Genomic DNA, 20,042 nt, shown 5'->3' with positions numbered 1-20,042 from the left:
AACCACTGGCTTAGGAGGAACATTCTGGGATGAGGAGATGAAGAGTTTGGTCGTAAGGTGGAGATTGGCAGATTCCAGAGCCTTTTCACTGATGTAGGAACACTCCAGCTCTATGGGGAAGAAAACAGAAGTGTAACCAGGTGGGAATCGCTGCTACTCCCAGCGAAGGACACACAGGGATGGACAGGAAATGTTTTGAGAAATCTCTAAAGGAATTTGCCTCAGCATTTTATAGTTCCACTGACAACGTGCGAAATTCACAAGCGAAGGCAACTCTATAGAAGCAGAAAGTAAACGAGCAGCGGCCTGGGGTTGAGGGCGGGAAGGGTTTCACTGCAAATGGAAAGGGGGATCGCATTGGGGTGAAAGGAATGTTTTCTAGCTGGATTGTGATGAAGGCCATGTACTTCCGTAAATTCCATAAAGACCCTTGAATTGTACATGTAAAAGGGGTGACTTTTATGATATTTGAATTACACCATGATAAAGTTGTTTAAAAGAAAATCATGGGTCCTAGCCTGTGTGGCCCAGTGGATAGAGCGTAGGTCCTCAGACTGAAGGCTCGCAGGTTAGATTCTGGTCAAGGGCACATACCTCGGTTGTGGTTGTGGGCTCGATCCCTGGCCCTGGTAGGGTCTTGTGTGGGAGGCAAGCAATCGATGTATCTCTCTCACATCGATGTTTCTCTCTGTCTCTCCTCCTCCCTTCCACTCTCTCTAAAAATCAGTGGAGAAATATCCTCGGGTGAGGAGTAACAACAATAACAAAATCATGGGAACTGAAGGCAGCACAATTTTAATAACTCCCCACCCCCCTGACCAAGGCTGCGGAATGAAATTTTGGTGGCCCTATGACCTCTAATACCCACCTTTTAAAGCGGGTCTCACAGAACTATCTAGAGTTCACTACCAAATTATCTAAATGGGGGTAAGAAAAACGATCATGGCCCTAGCCCCATGGGCGGCAAACTGCGGCTCGCGAGCCACATGCGGCTCTTTGGACCCTTGAGTGTGGCTCTTCCACAAAATGCCATGTGTGGGCGCGCATGGACAGTGTGATGGAAACTTCGTGGCCCATGCACAGAAGTCAGTATTTTGTGGAAGAGCCGGTATTTTGTGGAAGAGCCACACTCAAGGGGCCAAAGAGCCGCATGTGGCTCACGAGCCGCGGTTTGTTGAGCCACAGTTTGCCAACCACTGACCTAGAGTTACTCTTCAGTCAGTTCACTTACTGGCAATCAACAGTGTACAAAAATGTCAGGGAACAAACTCAGACTCCTTCATAATTTTGTATTAAATTCAAATTAATGAAATTCTTATTAACCTAAGTTTTTATTTGTATCTTACTTTCTACAAGACCAAATTTAAAATTAGCTCACATTTTCCTAAAATCATTCAAAAAATAAAATTAAGCAACAGCAGTGTGTATTATACTATTCTAGAGGCCCGATGCACAAAGTTCCTGCAAGGGGCTTGGCCCTCGCAGCCCCGGCTTCATCCGGAAGGTTGTCCAGAAGGTCGTTCAGCTGTCTGGTCTTTAGCATATTACACTTTTATTATTATAGACCAGGGGCCCAGTGTACAAATTTGTGCACCCTGAAAGGAACTGTGAGCCATGAGGCTGCAGTGGGCACATGGGCGGGCGTCAACCCATCCTCCACACCCCAACCTGGCCCCTCCCACCACAGCCCCCAGTCCCCTGTCTGTCGGCAGCCCCACTCCCGCCGCTGCTGCCACTCCCACACACTGACAGCGCCGGCCCTGCTGACAGTGCGGAGCAATCGGGACTGGCAGTGGGTGCAAGCTGGGCTGGTGCCATCAGCAGGTGTGAGCACTGGGCAAGACTGAGGCGCGGGAGCAAAGAATTTTCAGTAACCACCAGAGGCTCGCCCCGATGACAGCAACTAGCACCCTGCCTTGGTCTGGCGCCCCCACTCACCTGCTCCACTATCCCTCTGCAGCCGACACCCTCCATGTTCTGCGCGCGCCCCCTGGTGGTCAGCTCACTTCACAGTGACCGGTTGTTCGGTTGTTCCGCCATTCGGTCTATTTGCATATTAAGGTTTTAAATATAGATAGATAGATAGATAGATGATAGATATTTGGTGTTATCAGATTGAGAAGTATAAGAGAGATGCCCTACCCTCATCATCTGGTTAGGGAAATGAGTTCCACACATGAACATTTTACTGGCAATATAAGTATTTAGGATAAGTACTCTATGAATTGTGTACATAATAAGTACTGTAAAATTTCAGGAAGGACATAACAGGAGTGGGTAGGGCTGGCCTAATGGAGAAGATAGGACTTGTACTAGGGCTAGACAGATGGATCAAATTTAGATAGAGGTAGAAGCAATGACGTGTGCAAGGGTAAACAGATAAGAAGAAATAAAAAGCTGCAGTTGAATAACCAGTGAAAGAGCTTGGAGACTGTGTTCTGAAGGTAATAGAAAAGCAACAGTTTCCGAGGAGTTTCTTGCAGGAGAAGAAACTAGATATTAAGGATCTGACGTTGATGATAGCAATGAAAATAAATGGGAAGGAGTTGAGAAAATCATAAATGAAGAATTGTTAGATCTTAGAAACTTGAAAGCATATGGGCAATAAGGGAAAAGTCAAACATGATTTGAGATTCAGTTAATCTCAATTCCCTAGTTTCTTATTTTTCACCCTAATAGTTCATCTGACTATAGTTTTACTAGTATTTACTAAGTAGCCTTTTGTACTTTCGATTCTTAAGATGGATTAATCCTATGTAATAAAAGGCTAATATGCAAATTGTCCCCTCGACCTGGAGTTCTACCAGGAGGTGAGGCTGGCTGGCCAACCTCCCGCGTCCCATCCCCTTGGCTGTCCCAGACCCATTGGCCCCGATCAGGACAGGCTGGCCAGACCCCACCCGTGCACAAATTGGTGCACCAGGCCTCTAGTATTTATTATATGCTTTACCTGGGAAAATATTTCAACCTTGTTTTTGAACTCTTTTTTTTTTAATATATTTTATTGAGTTTTTACAGAGAGGAAAGGAGAGAGGTAGTCAGAAACATCGATGAGAGAGAAACATCGACACGCTCTAGCCACTGAGCCAAACTGGTTTCGGCGTTTTTGAACTCTTAGAAGTAAATTGTTGTAGTCCGGTGTGACACAGTGGTTGAGCATCAACCCATGAACCAGGAGATCATGGTTCAATTCCTGATCAGGGCACATGCCTGAGTTGAAGCTTGATCCCCAGTAGGGGGCATGCAGGAGGCAGCTGATCAATGATTCTCTCTCATCATTGATGTTTCTATCTCTTTCTCCCTCTCCCTTACTCTCTCTGAAATTAATAAAAACATTTTAAAAAAATTGTAGTAGAGACAGTTAGCTGGATTTTCTGGTGACTACTGAAGGGCTTTAAGATAAGAAATAGGCACAAAGTATAAAGTATAGACAGATAATTACTACTTTCTATTGAAATCCCCAACATTTGGGGTAAGATTTCTCTTATGCCAAAAACAATGACAGACTGTCAGCCAGTGGTTCTCAACCTTACTAATACCGCGACCCTTTAATACAGTTCCTTATGTTGTGATGACCCCCAACCATAAAATTATTTTCGTTGCTACTTCATAACTGTAATTTTACTACTGTTATGAATCGTAACGTAAATATCTGATATGCAGGGTGTATTTTCATTGTTACAAATTGAACATAATTAAAGCATAGTGATTAATCACAAAAACAATATGTAATTATATATGTGTTTTCCGATGGTCAGGCAACCCCTGTGAAAGGGTCGTTCGACCCCCAAAAGGGTCACAACACACAGGTTGAGAACTGCTGCCGTAAGCAGAGCCTGACTTGCCCCCCACCATTGGAAAAACTGTTGAGTCTTTGAATCTGTTTTATTTCTAATAAACTAAATTGCTTTTGAAAATATTTTATATTTTATCTTCACAAATCTGATTACACCCAGGCAAGCGGATGAAGAATTCCAGATCCTGGCAAACTCCTGGCGATACTCCAGTGCATTTACAAACAGGATATTTTTTGCTATGGTGGATTTTGATGAAGGCTCTGATGTATTTCAGATGGTAAGATCTTTGGTTTATTCTATTACGTAGGAATAGGCAAACTATGGATAAAGTGAAATACATCTTTTTCAATGGCTACAAGAAGTTAAATATGACTTGTTTTATGTAAGATCTAGAGTACTTAGTAAAATAAAAACTAAACTTGAGCTAGCCATGAAATGTAATGGTCAGTGCTTAACCTAATAGAATATGGAAATTGAATTGTAATCAGGTAATACACACACACACACACACACACACACATACACTTGTGGTAAATATACATAATAAAAATTTACATTTTAAACATTTTTAGTGGGCAATTTATCAAGTAATTTTTAAAATCACAGCATTAATCCATCATTATACCATCATTGTAATATTGAAGTTTTTAGTAGAGTTAGGTACTGTACTTGTCTTTACCCCTTTGCTTCTTTCTTGTCTTAGTGGGAAAGCTCCTTCTTCTTGTTCAGAGCTTCACCCCTTTCCTGTGCCCTGGATCCCATATGTATGAGCTCTGTCAATCATAACCTCTCTCACCTATATTTTTTTAATTGATTTCAGAGAGGAAGGGAGAGGGGGAGAGAGCTAGAAACATCAGTGATGAGGGAGAACATTGATCAGCTTCCTCCTGCAAGCCCCACATTGGGGATTGAGCCTGCAACCTGGGCATGGGCTGCAACCGGGAATCGAACCGTGACCTCCTGGTTCATAGGTCAAGGCTCTATCATTGAATCAAGCTGGCCAGACAGTTGCTATCAATGATGAGAGAGAATCATTGATTGGTTGCCTCCTACATGCCCCACAATGGGTATCGAGCCTGCAACACGGGCATGTGCCCATGACTAGAATCAAACCTGGGACCTTTCAGTTTGCAGGCCAATGCTCTATCCACTGAGCGAAATCGGCTAGGGCTGAAGTCTATTTTTTTAAAGAGCAACTGAAAGTTCACTACGGAATTGAGGGGTAAATACAAAGATTTCCTATATACCCCCTACCTCACACATGAATAGCTTCCCCACTATCAACATTCCCACCAGAGTAGTACATTTTTACAGTTGATGAGCCTACATTGATACATCATAATCACCCAAAAGCGCACAGTTTACATTACAGTTAACTCTTGGTATTGTATAGTCTACTGGTTTGGACAAATTGTCCATCAATATGGTATCATAAAGAGTATTTTTATTTTCCTAAAAATCCATACCCTGTCAGTCCATCCTCCCTTCTAACTTTTGGTTGATATTTTACTTTTCTCATAGTTTCACCTTTTCCAGAATGCCATATAGTTAGAATCATACAGTATGTAGACTTTTCTGATTGCCTTCTTTCACTTAGTAATATGTATTGAAAGTACCTCCATGTCTTTTTATGGCTTGATAGCTCATTTCTTTCTTTTTTTTAAAATATATTTTATTGATTTTACAGAGAGGAAGGGAGAGAGATAGAGAGTTAGAAACATTGATGAGAGAGAAACATCAATCAGCTGCCCCCTGCACATCTCCTACTGGGGATGTGCCCGCAACCCAGGTACATGCCCTTGATCGGAATCAAACCTGGGACCCTTCAGTCCGCAGGCCGACGCTCTATCCACTGAGCCAAATGGGTTTTGGCTCATTTCTCTTTATTGATGAATAATATTTCATTGTCCAGATGTACCAGAGTTTGTTTATTCATTCACTCACTAAAGGACATCTTGGTTGCTTCCAAGTTTCGGAAGACTGCCAAACTATCTTCCAATGCAGATGTACCATTTTGCATTCCCAGCAGCAATGAATGAGAGTTACCCTTACACCACATCCTCATCAGCATTTGGTGGTATCAGTGTTCTGCATTTGGCCATGCTAGTGGGTGTGTAGTGGTATCTCACTGTTTTTTTAAAAAAATATATTTTATTGATTTTTTACAGAGAGGAAGGGAGAGAGAGATAGAGAGTTAGAAACATCGATCAGCTGCCTCCTGCACATCTCCCACTGGGGATGTGCCCGCAACCCAGGCACATGCCCCTGACCGGAATCGAACCTGGGACCCTTCAGTCCGCAGGCCGACGCTCTATCCACTGAGCCAAACCGGTTTCGGCCTCACTGTTTTAATTTGCATTTCTCTGGTGATATATATTATGTGGAACATCTTTTCAATGCTTATTTTGATGAGATGTCCCTTAAGATCTTGGGCCCATTTAAAAAAAAATTATCTTTATTATTGAAAGTGTTACAGATATATCCTCCCTCCACCCCCCCCATTGACTCCCTCACTCTGTACCTGGCCCCCCTCAAGCTTTTACTGCATTATTGTCTGTGTCTATTGTGCGATCGGGCCCATTTTTTAATTGGTTTGTTTTCTTATTGTAGTGTTTTAAGAGTTCTTTGTATATTTTATTATTTAAAAGTTTTTTTTAAATGTTTTTATTAATTTTTTAGAGAGAGAGGAAGGAAGAGGGCTATAGACATAGAAACATTGATGAAAGAGAGAATCATTGATCGGCTGCTTCCTACTGGGGATAGAGCCCACAACCTGGGCATGTGCCCTGACCGGAAATTGAACCATGACCTCCTGGTTCATGGGTTGATGCTCAACCAACTCAGCCACACTGCCTGGGCTGCTTTCAGTTCTTTTAGATATATACCCAGAAGTGGAATTCCTAGATCATATGGCGTTTCTGTTCATTATTTTTCATTATTATATTTATTTTTAAATATATATTTTTATAGACTTCAGAGCAGAAGGGAGAGGAAGAGAGATGAACATCAATGATAAGAGAGAATCTTTGATCAGCTGCCTCCTACAGGCCCCACACTGGGGACCAAACCCACAACCCAGGCATGTGTCCTTGACAGGAACTGAACCCGGGACCCTTCCATTCACAGGCCAATAATCCATCCACTGAACAAAGTCAGCTAGGTTTCTTCATAAATTTTTAAAGAAAACTCCATACTGTATAACATAGTGACTGCACCATTTTGCATTCCAGCAGTGCACAGGGGTTTCAAATTGTCTATATCCTTACCAACACTTATTTTCTGGTTTTTATTTTCATTTTTTATAGTAGCCATCCTAATGGGTGTGAGGTAATAGCTCATTGTGGTTTTGATTTGTATTTCCCTAAGGATTAGTGAGGCAGAGCATCTTTTCATGTACTTATTGGCCATTTGTATATCTTTTCTGGAGAAATGTCTATTCAGATCCTTTACCTAGTTTTTAGTCAGTTTTTTTTGTTGTTGTTGAATTATAGGAGCTCTTTATATATATTGGATACTAACCCCTTACCAAACATATGATTTGTGGGTATTTTCCACCATTTCATAGATTGCCCTTTCATTCTTTTTTTAAAATATATTTTTATTGATTTCAGAGAGGAAGGGAGAGGGAGAGAGAGACAGAAACATTAATGATGAGAGAGAATCACCAATCAGCTGCCTCCTGCAGATTCAATTCCACTGGGGATTGAACCCGCAACCTGGGCATGCGCCCTTGACCAGAATCGAACCTGGGATCCTTCAGTCCACAGGCCAATGCTTTATCCACTGAGCCAAACCAGCCAGGTCATACTGCTGATTGTGTCTTTAGCCTACAGGATAGTTTTAAGGTGCTTATTTTTTTTAAAAAATATATTTTAATGATTTTTTACAGTGAGGAAGGGAGAGAGATAGAGAGCCAGAAACATCGACGAGAGAGAAACATCGATCAGCTGCCCCCTGCACATCTCCCACTGGGGATGTGCCCGCAACCCAGGCACATGCCCTTGATCGGAATCGAACCTGGGACCCTTCAGTCCACAGGCCGACGCTCCATCCACCGAGCCAAACCGGTTTCGGCAAGGTGCTTATTTAGTATAAAGATGTTACATTAGTAATCATGGAAATACAAGTTACAATAATAGTGATATGCAATATTTACACATTAGATCAACTTTTTTTTTAAAATATATTTTATTGCTTTTTCACAGAGAGGAAGGGAGAGAGACAGAGAGTTAGAAACATCAATGAGAGAGAAACATCGATCAGCTGCCTCCTACACATCTCCCACTGGGGATGTGCCCGCAACCCAGGTACGTGCCCTTGACCGGAATCGAACCCGGGACCTTTCAGTCTGCAGGCCGACGCTCTATCCACTGAGCCAAACCGGTTTCGGCTAGATCAACTTTTGACAAAAATGTGGGGAAATAGGTAATTTCCTACATTAATGGATAGAAGTATAAATTGGTATAGCTATTTTGGAAGGCAAGTTGGCTCTATACATTTTGACTTAAAATGTTCCTGCCCTCTGATCCAACAGTTCTATTTCTATAGAAACACTCTCACAGGTATACAGGGAGATAAGTACATGACTGTTCATTGCAACATTATTTTTTAATGGGAAAAAAAAGAAACCCTTAAGTCCAACAGTAACACAATAAAATATGAGTGAATTTGATAGATAGATAGTCATGGATAGATCTCGCAAACATGGATAAATAAAAAAAGCAAATTGGCCCAGCCTGTGTGGCTCAGTAGCTCAGTGGTTGACTATTGACCTATGAACCAAGAGGTCCAATTCCCAGCCAGGACACATGCCCGGTTGCGGCTCGATCCCCAGTAGGGAGTGTGCAGGAGGCAGCTGATCAATGCTTCTCACTCATTATTAATGTTTCTATCTTTCTCTTCCTCTCCTTTCCTGTCTGAAATAAATAAAAGTATATTAATAAAATAAGGCAAACAAAACAATATTACATGTTTTCTGTTGGTACATTCATATGTATTTGGATCAATTCAGAAAAGTCTAGAAACGGTAATAGTGGGTGCAGGAATGGACTGGGGTTGCTCCTTACAACCCTGTAATTTTTTAAAAATATATATTTTATTGATGTTTTTACAGAGAGGAGGGGAGAGGGATAGAGAGTTAGAAACATCAATGAGAGAGAAACATCGATCAGCTGCCTCCTGCACACCCCCCAAGGTACATGCCCTTGACCGGAATCGAACCTGGGACTTTTCAGTCTGCAGGCCGACGCTCTATCCACTGAGCCAAACCAGTTAGGGCACAACCCTGTAATTTTTAAAAACTTTTTTAAAATAAATATTTTTATTGATTTCAGAGAGCAAGGAAGAGGGAGAGAGAGAAAATAGAAACATCAATGATGAGAGAGAATCATTGATCGGCTTCCTCCTGCACACTCCACACTAGGGATGGAGCCCACAACCTGGGCATGTGCCCTGACCGGGAATCGAACTGTGACCTCCTGGTTCATAGGTTGATGCTCAACCACTGAGCCACACCGCCTGGGCAAGTATGCAGTCTCCATTTTTTTGTCCTTGGTTATCAGAGTTTTCCAGCTAGTCTTTAGTTGATTTTTCAGGATAGTTTTTCTGTATTTTAGTTGTATTTCCTATTTAGTCCTGGGAGAGTGTCAGTGTAGCTTCCACTTACTCTGTCACCATTTTAATCATTCTAGACATATTTTTAAAGAAATCCAAAGCTGATATAGCTAAACAAATATTGAAGAGTTTGGCCTAAAATTTGGGTAGCAGTTTGGTGGAGTGAACAGTGTCCTTAGCTTTGCAGCCTGAGAAATTGAATTTTAACAGTGTGGTCAGAATTTATCTAACTCTGAAGACTTTTTGCACACTCACCAAATCATAAAAATCCATGTCCGGCTATTGTGGTTCAGTGGTTAAGTGTCAACCCTTGAACCAAGAGGTCATGGTTCAATTCCTGGTCGGAGCACATTCCCTGGGGGGTGGTGCAGGAGGCAGCCAATCAATGATTTTCAACATTGATTTTTCTATCCTTCTCTCCCTTTCCCTTTTTCTCTCTGAAATCAATAAAAACATTTTTTTAGAAGTCCATAGGCATTGGTAGCCAAAAAGCTAATCTATTAATTCCCTGTATTATACTTCAAGGGAGACTAAAATAATTATACCCACTAATCAGTATACCCTCTCCACTTATGGATAAGTCTAAACAATTATGTTTAGAAAGGTTTTATTGTGAGTGTAGAATCAAAGCGAGGAAGTCAGATTATGATATTGTCTGACATCTTTTAATTATAATTGTTTCATACTAGCTAATCTTCATTTTAGGGTTACCTGCTGAGTGAACCTGAATGTTTGCATCTGATGGTCCAGCATCTTTTCCCTGGACTTAGTCAGACTTTCTGTTTTTCACAAGTACATTTAGGTCAGGGAAGATAGAATGCAGATAAGTCAGTCATGGTTTCTTTATTTTAGCAATGCCAGTGTTGTCTTCTTAAACATATCATGGTTTCATCATAGAGTATCAAGAACTGTGGTGCTTATCAGTAAACATTTATGAGCCTTTTAGAATTAACTATTTCTGCTTATGGCTACCATTTTGTATTGGTTTTCATTGCAATGTTAGAGCACTATCTTACAGTTTCCTTCTAATTGAGAATATACTCTAAATCTTTTTAAAAAGATATATTTTATTGATTTTTTACAGAGAAGAAGGGAGAGGAAGAGATAATTAGAAACATTGATGAGAGAGAAACATCAATCAGCTGCCTCGTGCACACCCCTACTGGGGATGTGCCCGAAACCAAGGTGCATGCCCTTGACCAGAATCGAACCTGGGACCCTTGAGTCCGCAGGCCGACGCTCTATCCACTGAGCCAAACTGGTTAGGGCGAGAATGTACTCTATTTGGAGCTTGCCTCAGCTACATAAGAGTTTTAGTTCTAATAAATGTTTTTTTGCATAATTTCAGAACAGATTAAAATGTTGGTGGTATGGGCGATTTTCCATTGTAAAGATGTAAAATGTAGGTTTCTTAGCTAGGAGTTTCTATTTGGTCAGCAGTGTGCTAATTAAGGTCACAGGCAGCCTTGGATTTGAATCCTGGCTCCGCCATTTACCATTTTCCTTAGGTAAGTCACTTAACCTACTTAAACCTGGGCTTCCTCATCTTTATAAAATGCCTAATTTTCAAGATAATATTTGCTGTTACTTCTTTTCTTGGTAACTTATGTTTTCATGGACTACTTATTTAGCTAAACATGAATTCAGCTCCAACTTTTATCAACTTTCCTGCAAAAGGGAAACCCAAAAGAGGTGATACATATGAGTTGCAGGTGCGTGGTTTTTCAGCTGAGCAGATTGCCCGGTGGATTGCTGACAGAACTGATGTCACTGTAAGTTTCCCTACTTTGTAGAAAGTTACTTTGCCATTATCCACTGGGAATCTTACTGGGGATATCCTAATTGGTCTTGTCCCCATATCACTGAGGTGGTAATAAGGAGTTTGGCAGTCCCTTCATAAGTAGCATTTAACAGAATCAGCATGATGAAAGAGTGAAATTATAAAACATCCTGTTATTGAATTCAGAATGAAAACCACTCTTTTGACATTATTAAGTCTGTGGACTATCTAGTTGTAGTTGGCAAATACTTATTAATCAAAGGTATTATGTTGTGGTTAAATAGAATATTGTACTTATTCCATCCCATTTTAAGATATATTGTAGAGCCAAGCATGTAGACCAGGGGTGGGCAAACTTTTTGACTCGAGGGCCACAATGGGTTCTTAAACTGGACCAGAGGGCCGGAACAAAAGCATGGATGGAGTGTTTGTGTGAACTAATATAAATTCAAAGTAAACATCATTACATAAAAGGGTACGGTCTTTTTTTTTTTTTAGTTTTATTCATTTCAAACGGGCCGGATCCGCCGCGGGCCGGGTAGTTTGTCTACAGCTGCTCTAACCACTTTATTCATTTCAAACGGGCCGGATCCGGCCCGCGGGCCGTAGTTTGCCCACGGCTGATGTAGACTCATGATTAGATGAAAATAAAAAAGTGTAATTTTCCCTGAAAGTAACCACACTGATTTTGATTGCTTCCATTTCAAATTATGTTGACCTATGTAATTAGTGAATCAATTTCATACTTTAAAATGTTTTTCTCTTCTTTCCATTAGATTAGAGTAATAAGACCTCCAAATTATGCTGGTCCCCTTATGTTGGGATTGCTTTTAGCTGTTATTGGTGGACTTGTGTATCTCCGAAGAAGCAATATGGAATTTCTCTTTAATAAAACTGGATGGGCTTTTGCAGCTTTGGTAAGTGAATTTTAGAAGAAAATTGCATGAATAAAACTAATATTGTATTGGTAGGTAGCATTTTGTTTATTTCTTACTGTGGAAAGGATTTATATATTTTTATTTTATGCCTTAAAATCAGTTTGTCTCCTCCATTATATCATTAGGATGGTTAGAGCTTGGAGAGTACCTAGTTTTTGTTCAACCTAAATGATAGACTGTCACCTCTAGAAAATATGCAGTTTTTAAAAAAATATTCTTTTAAAGGACTTTTCAATATTTAATTTTAAAACTTGTAACAGCTTATTTATAATTTTTAAATGGTGTTTTCCTTTTGAAGTAAATATTATGTATTCTTGGGATCCTTGTGAAATATAAGCCTTAATTAAATAATTTATCTGAAAAAATTTGTTCTTCATGTATTACTTAAGCCAGTGGTTCTCAACCTTCTGGCCCTTTAAATACAGTTCCTCATGTTGTGACCCAACCATAAAATTATTTTCGTTGCTACTTCATAACTGTAATGTTGCTACTGTTATGAATAGTAATGTAAATATGTGATATGCAGGATGGTCTTAGGCGACCTCAATGAAAGGGTCGTTTGACCGCCAACGGGGTCGCGACCCACAGGTTGAGAACCGCTGAGTCTTAAGCAGATGTACTTTTCATGTGCCTATCAATTTAATCAAGGTGGGAACAACCACCATGTTAAAGAGTATGTCATTACATTTTGTTTCCTAGTGTTTTGTGCTTGCTATGACATCTGGTCAAATGTGGAATCATATAAGAGGACCACCATATGCTCATAAGAATCCCCACACAGGACATGTGGTAAGGGAAGACCAGGATTTCTTTTCATTGTATACCAAAGTTAACCTTAATCATGATTAGCCTGTGAGACCAGTGCCAGCATATGAGGGAACTAGATTTAGTTCTGGATTTTCAGTCTTTCTGTTTACGACCTTCAGTTGCTGAAAAGAAGATGCAGTGCTCTTTAAAGTTCCTTATGCTATTTGGTGTATCCTTTTGGATAATCTAGCTAAGAATGAAAGTCAGCCTTCAGCTAAATACAATATTGATCAAGTACTTGAGGCTCTACTGTTTCTAGGCACTGTGCTATATACTTATTATTAAGATATAGTGATAAACAAGAAAAGTATGATCCCTATCATCATGGAGCTTACATTATGTACCTCACAGTTTTGTATACTGAAACACTGGTTTTCTCATGATTTTGTTGTTGAAAAGATAGTATAAGTACAATGAAAAGATACAAATTTTAAATAACACAGAAATAGCTTTTATTTATGATGAATGCCACTGACCTAATGCTTACATACATAAGGTGAATTAATTTCAGAGTTTGAAAATAGCCCATTTTAGGATTAGGATACCAATATTTAATGTATATTTAAAGATTTAATTTTGTCTCTTTTTTCCTCCCAGAATTATATCCATGGAAGCAGTCAAGCCCAGTTTGTAGCTGAAACACATATTGTTCTTCTATTCAGTATCCTCTTTATAATAAGTCCTTGGTGCTGTGTTTTAATTCGTCTTTTTTCTCACATTATAGTATTCTCTCTACAGTTTGGTTGAGCCTACTCTCTTATTAATGCAAGTCATAATATCTTTGTAATCATATTACTATATCATCTATCTTCAGCCTAATCAACTGAAGACCACCAGGGATAAACCTGCAGTCTGATAAAGCCAGGTTTATTGGATTTTGCTACAAGGTAGATTGCATATCAAGGGAACCAAGGGACATCTTACCTTAGAAAAGACAGGGTTCTAGGATTTGGGCAAGGTGTAGGGTTTAGGTGAAATGTAAATGAAACAATGTCTTGATAAGCTCAAAGCAATACTAGGCTAAGTGTAAAGGGGTCAGCCTCAGGTTGGGACTGTGAAGTGGACAGGGTTCTGTTTCCTGGAAACTATAAATTTTAGATAAATGTGGATTGTTGTCTTCAGAACTCCTTATTTGAAACTCTGTACTTTGGTTGTAAGTTGAGGCTACTTAAAAGTTGTACTTGTAGCCCAGTTGGCGTGGCTCAGTGGTTGAGCTTCGATCTATGAACTAGGAGATCACGGTTTGATTCCAGGTTAGAACATGCAGACTCGATCCCCAGTAGGGGGCATACAGGAGGCAGCCAGTCAATGGTTCTCTCCCATCATTGATGTTTCTCTCTCCCTCCTCTCCCTTCCTCTCTGAAATAAATAAAACTATATTTTAACAAAAAAAATTATCTTGGAAATTGAGGGACTTTGATCCTCCAGGCAGGAATGGAATGTTTAATATGAATCAGTGTATGATTTCAGAGAACAGTGTTCTTCATTCAGTAAGAAACCAGTAGTTTAAGTACTATAGAAAGAAAAAAATCAAAACCCCTGGAAATACCACCTTTAGTAAATGTTTGTGTATAGGGGTGGCCAAAAATAGGTTTATAGTTATTCATGATAAATAATACAATAATTAATAAATAATATAAGAATAAACTGTTTCACATATAACTGTAAACCTACTTTTGCCTGCCCTTGTAAATCTTTCCCCATTTTATTTTGTCAGTGATTTTTTTTTAAATATATTTTTATTGATTTCAGGAAGAGAGAGAGAGAAACATCAATGAGAGAGAATCATTGATCGGCTGCCTTTGCACACCCTGCACTGGGGATTGAGGCCACAACCTGGGCATGTGCCCTTGACTGGAATCAAACCTGGGACCCTTCACTCCTCAGGCTGATGCTCAGTCCACTGAGCCAAACTAGTTTAGGGCTATGTCAGTGATTTAATAGAGATATTTTAAGGAAACATTCTGGGGGAAAAAAATTAAGTCTTTTTTTTTTAATTGAACATTTGGGGATATTATATTTTCTTAAAACAATATTATGTAATATGGAAAATTAATTTACCTGCTTAAAATTCAGTCTGGAGTCAGAAGACTTAATCTATTCAGCCATGGAATGGTGAGCTGAAAAGTATAATCTATACTAATAAAAAGGTAATATGCTAACTAGACTGGGTTGACTGGCCATCTTCGGACATCTGACTTCCTTTCTGCCCGAAGTTAACTACTGTCCTGATTGTTAACACCATGGATTAGTTTTTACCTATTTTTTAACTTTATATAAATAGACTCATACATTAAATATATTTAAATTAAATAAAGTAGAAGCTGTACTAAGACATGAACAAGGTCTATAACTATAGATTGTATTGAACTCAGAAATGATTTTTTAAAATTGTCTTTATCTGTTGCTTATGATATTAATCATAATAGTTATACTTGAAAAAAATAATAAGGTAACAATATCGAATTTTTTCACCTATAATCTAAAACACTATTATTAAATTCTGTGTTTATTTTTTGCATATCTCTTGCATTCTATGCTCATACTCTTTTTAGTTTTACAATGAGGGGTGGGAGGGAGGGGTTCTTTTTTTATAGTTAGAGACGTACTTTAGCCCAGCCAGTGTTACTCAGTGATTGAGCATTGACCCATGCAGCAAGAGGTCACTGGTTCTATTCCTGCTCTGGGTACATGCCCAGGTTTCAGGTTCAATCCCTGGTAGGGGGCATGCAGGAGGCAGCCAATCAATGTTCTCCTTCATAGATGTTCTCTCTCATTGATGATTCTGTCTACCCCTCCCCCCCTTTTTTTTGAAAGACATACTTTAGCTGTAGTTTGGTTTCTTAACGTATGATAAGCATTTTTTATATCATTGTATGGCCTTCATAGTTACAAAAGTGCATGGGAATCACAGAGAAATAAGAAAATAAGGCAAGGCCCTAGCTCAGGGGATAGAGCATCAGTCTGCAGACTGAAGGGTCCCAGGTTTAATTCCAGTTAAGGGCACATGCCCAGGTTGAGGGCTCGATCCCCAATAGGGGGTGTTCAGGGGGCAGCCGATCAATGATTCTCTCATCATTGATGTTTCTATCTCTCCCTCTCCCTTCCTCTCTGAAATCAATAAAAATATATTTTTTATTTATATTTTTTTAAAAAAGAAAATAAGGCAAGGAAAAATAGTCATCATTCCTAATCTATATATAAAAGCCTAAGCGACCATTACGACTGATCGACCAGAACAACCAGTTGCTATGACACACACTGATGACCAGGGGGCAGATGCTCAATGTAAGAGCTACCCCCTGATGGTCAGTGCAGTCCCACAGCCAACCTCCCCTAGTCGGCCAACCTCCCGTGGTCCCTCCTCCCAGGTCAGCAGGCCCCAATTACCTGATCGGGGCCGGGCCCGGGCTCCAGTCTCTCCCCCTGGGCCCCTAGGCTGAGATGGGGAACCAGGGGTGGGTGGTGGTGGATGTGGCCCCTTTCCCAGGGGGGCCAAGGACCAGCTCCCTCTTAGGGGCTGGCAGCCAGCCTCCCACACCCTGTCCCTCCCCCAGGCCTGCAGTCCCTGATCAGCCTGCCACCCACCCGCCATGGTGGTGGTGCAGCATTAAGGGAAGGAGGAGGGAGGCATGGAACCGCGCAGTGGTGGCATCGGCATCAGGCGTCTGTTCCTTCTGCGCCCAGCCCGGCAACTGTCGCCTCCTCTTGTGACCCTGCCGGGGCCTTTGGGCCCCAGTTGGCCTGGCCTTGATCTCCAGCCAGGCCTAGGACCCCACCTGTGCACAAATTTCGTGCACTGGGTCTCTAGTGTTTATATAATGGATATATTATAATTGAATTATTCTATTGTTGAACATTACAAAAATGTTTTCTTAGATATAAAAATAATTTGCCATATCTCCAAATCCCCAACAGTAAGATTTGAAACAAAGCGTGTGAAACTGTCTTTTGCTCTTGATGTTTTGTCCACGTTGCTTTCCAAAAGGGTTTTTTTTAATTGATTTTTTACAGTGAGGAAGGGAGAGGAATAGAGAGTTAGAAATATCTATGAGAGGGAAACATCGATCAGCTGCCTCCTGCACACTCCCTACTGGGTATGTGCCTGCAACGAAGGTACATGCCCTTGACCAGAATTGAACCTGGGACCCTTGAGTCCACAGGCCGACGCTCTATCCACTGAGCCAAACCGGTCAGGGCTCCAAAAGGTTTTTGCTAAAAAAACAAAAGTGGGGCAGTGGGGAGGATTGCTGCCAGAAAATATATGTGCTCTGATATCCCTCGCAAGTCTTTGCCGTATTGTCATTTTTGTAAACTGCTAATTCAGTAGGCAAAACATTATAGATCATTGTTTAAATCTACTTTGGACAGTAATAATCAAGGTAATTTAAACATTTTCCCACAATTTTGTAATTAGGTTTCGTTTTATGCAAATATATTTGCCTTCATCATGTATTAAGGTACTTTGATTCTACTAGCTCTTTTAATAGCCCAGTTCTTATATGTTATGGAATACTACCTTCTCTATTTTCTATTCAGTTTTTTCAGAGTAACATTTAATTATGATTAGTTAATCATAATTATTCTTTATTTCACTGTATCCCCCCACTAGAGTGTAAACTTGTCCAAGAAAGGGTCTATATTTCATCCAACTTTGTAACTCCAACATATAGTATAGGGCAGTGTCTGCCTGTAGTAGTAGGCAGTGTTAGTAAAAGTTTGAAGAATCAATAAATGAAATGAAACAATACACAAGGAAGTGCATCATAGTTTCTTGAGAGCTAAGAACAGAATACAAAAACCTTGGTAGTATATTTTGAAATGGAAAGCTCATTTTTAAAAAAGCATATAGACCAACCGTGGGCAAACTACGGCCCACCAGCCAGATCCAGCCCGTTTGAAATGAATAAAACTGAAAAATAAAAAGACCATACCCTTTTATGTAATGATGTTTACTTTGAATTTATATTAGTTCACACAAATACTCCATCCATGCTTTTGTTCCGGCCCTCCGGTCAGTTTAAGAACCCATTGTGGCCCTCGAGTCAAAAAGTTTGCCCATCCCTGATATAGACCATGATACAAAAATGAATCTTTTCAAATACAAAAGTGTCAACCATTAATTAAAGTACCCTGTAACCAAAGCCTATAAAAATTATCAATCTTTATATATACCAAGGATATAAAGAACCTCAGTAAGAAAAAAAATAATCTCTGGAGAAGAAGATTTAGCCAAGCAACTAAAAATTTGGTGAATAGGGATCATTCCTAACAAGAGGCTATGGAAGAGCAAGCGCAAGATGGTGATGAAGGGATGAATAGACAAATTAGAGAGCCAATTATTAATTTAGGCCTTATATGAACACTTTTATTTCCCTTTCTGCTTTAAGCATACCCACATGTGGAGCATACAGTGTGCATGCATGTATGCATAATTAATTTGGGCATTTTTACCTGCTTGTTTTAATCAATTTTGTTTATCTTAGCATTCAACTATGCCATGCTACCTATTTACTGGAAATGTCTATTTTGTATTTATGTAGCTTCTATATTAAGTGGACTGAAAGTGAAGTCATGATATGTAGAATTTTCTTTTTTTATTAGAATAGGACAAAATTAGGTAGTAATTTGTACTTTAAAAGCTAATTTTTGCAATTCTGGAGAATTTTTGAGAAGTTGTTTTTCAAATAAAAATTAGTTGCTATTTTCTCTAAATGGTGTATATTTTAAATGTGTTTTTTTTAAAATATATTTTATTGATTCTTTACAGAGAGGAAGGGAGAGAGACAGAGAGTCAGAAACATCGATGAGAGAAAAACACCGATCAGCTGCCCCCCGCACATCTCCCACTGGGGACGTGCCCGCAACCAAGGCATATGCCCTTGAATCGATGTGATAGAGACACATCAATTGGTTGCCTCCCACACACACCAACCCCACACTGGGGATCAAGCCTGCAACCAAGGTATATGCGCTGACTGGAAATCAAACTGTGACCTCTTGGTTCATAGCTTGACGCTCAATCACTGAGCCACGCCAGCAGGGTAGTATTTTAAAATGTGTATGAGGTTGAAGCAAAAGTTGGAAGACTGTCCAGGAATGTTATATCAAAGTAAAATTTCAGGAAAACTCATAGTTCATCTATGAGTTACAGTGGGATATTTGTTTAAAATACCAAATTTTATTTTTACAAATAAATAGTTCAACCTAAATGCTTTTATTATATTTTCATAGTAAATATTTATGCTGTATAGGCACAAGGTTACTTATTTACAGTATTGTACAATTAAATGTAGATTTATATATTTATTATCATTTTCTTTAAAGTGGTATGTCTTTTGTGTCTATGTGAATTGCTCCTTAAACAATTTTTTAAGATGGTGGGGTTACCTTAGGGATGGTACTTCTATGTGAAGCTGCTACATCTGACATGGATATTGGAAAGCGAAAGAGTAAGTCATATCATATGCCAATCTGCCTTTAATACAGGAAAAAAGCATGTCCTCTAATCATTTTCCCTCTTGTTTATAAGTATATCATTTTGCTTCTTTACTATTTTAAAAGTAATTATAGAAAATGTGGGGTGAAATAGGAGTATGAAACATTTGGGCAGAGAGTTATCCATTATTACACCAATAAAAACAAGTAATTTTAATGTTGTAATATAGTTCTATCCATTTGTAAAACATTTTTTAAATTGTAGTATCAAATTTTGAATCTTGTACTCCCCCTTTTTAACTGGAGTTAAATAATTCACTAATAAATATTTTCCTCTACATAATTTTAAATTTATGCTCCATACTGTAATTTACTTAACCATTCTGATTTTTTGCTTACATTTAGTTTTTCTCTTTGATTATGATAAAGTCTTTTTTAGTGAATATCATGGTATATTAAGCTTTATCCTCATACTAATATATAAAAAGCCAGGGGCTGTCACGACTGAAACAACCAGATGGAAGACCGAACAGCAGGATGCATGGGGTGACCAAACGACTAAACAGCAGGCTTCATGGGGCGACCAGGCTGGCAAGGGGGGCAGTAAGGGGCGACCAGGCTGGCGGGTGGGGGGGAGAAGTTAGGGGCGACCAGGCCAGGAGGGGGAGC

The 20,042-nt window shown here is 39.6% G+C and overlaps 1 protein-coding gene across 2 annotated transcripts in view; it reads left to right on the top strand.

Moving 5' to 3' along the window:
• MAGT1 (magnesium transporter 1) overlaps positions 1 to 20,042 on the top strand; it is a 47,512-nt gene that overhangs the window by 22,817 nt on the left and 4,653 nt on the right. For both annotated transcript variants that reach the window (XM_006755058.2, XM_015557691.1), the window contains exons 3-8: positions 3,957 to 4,074; positions 11,042 to 11,182; positions 11,967 to 12,107; positions 12,828 to 12,917; positions 13,533 to 13,596; positions 19,313 to 19,387. In XM_006755058.2, the coding sequence (XP_006755121.2) occupies positions 3,957 to 4,074; positions 11,042 to 11,182; positions 11,967 to 12,107; positions 12,828 to 12,917; positions 13,533 to 13,596; positions 19,313 to 19,387 (629 nt within the window). The remainder of the gene's footprint in view (positions 1 to 3,956; positions 4,075 to 11,041; positions 11,183 to 11,966; positions 12,108 to 12,827; positions 12,918 to 13,532; positions 13,597 to 19,312; positions 19,388 to 20,042) is intronic.

Source organism: Myotis davidii, unplaced genomic scaffold, assembly GCF_000327345.1.
Source record: "Myotis davidii unplaced genomic scaffold, ASM32734v1 scaffold1493, whole genome shotgun sequence".
Taxonomy (NCBI): Eukaryota; Metazoa; Chordata; class Mammalia; order Chiroptera; family Vespertilionidae; genus Myotis; species Myotis davidii.
This window is presented reverse-complemented; position numbering and strand designations above follow the sequence as displayed.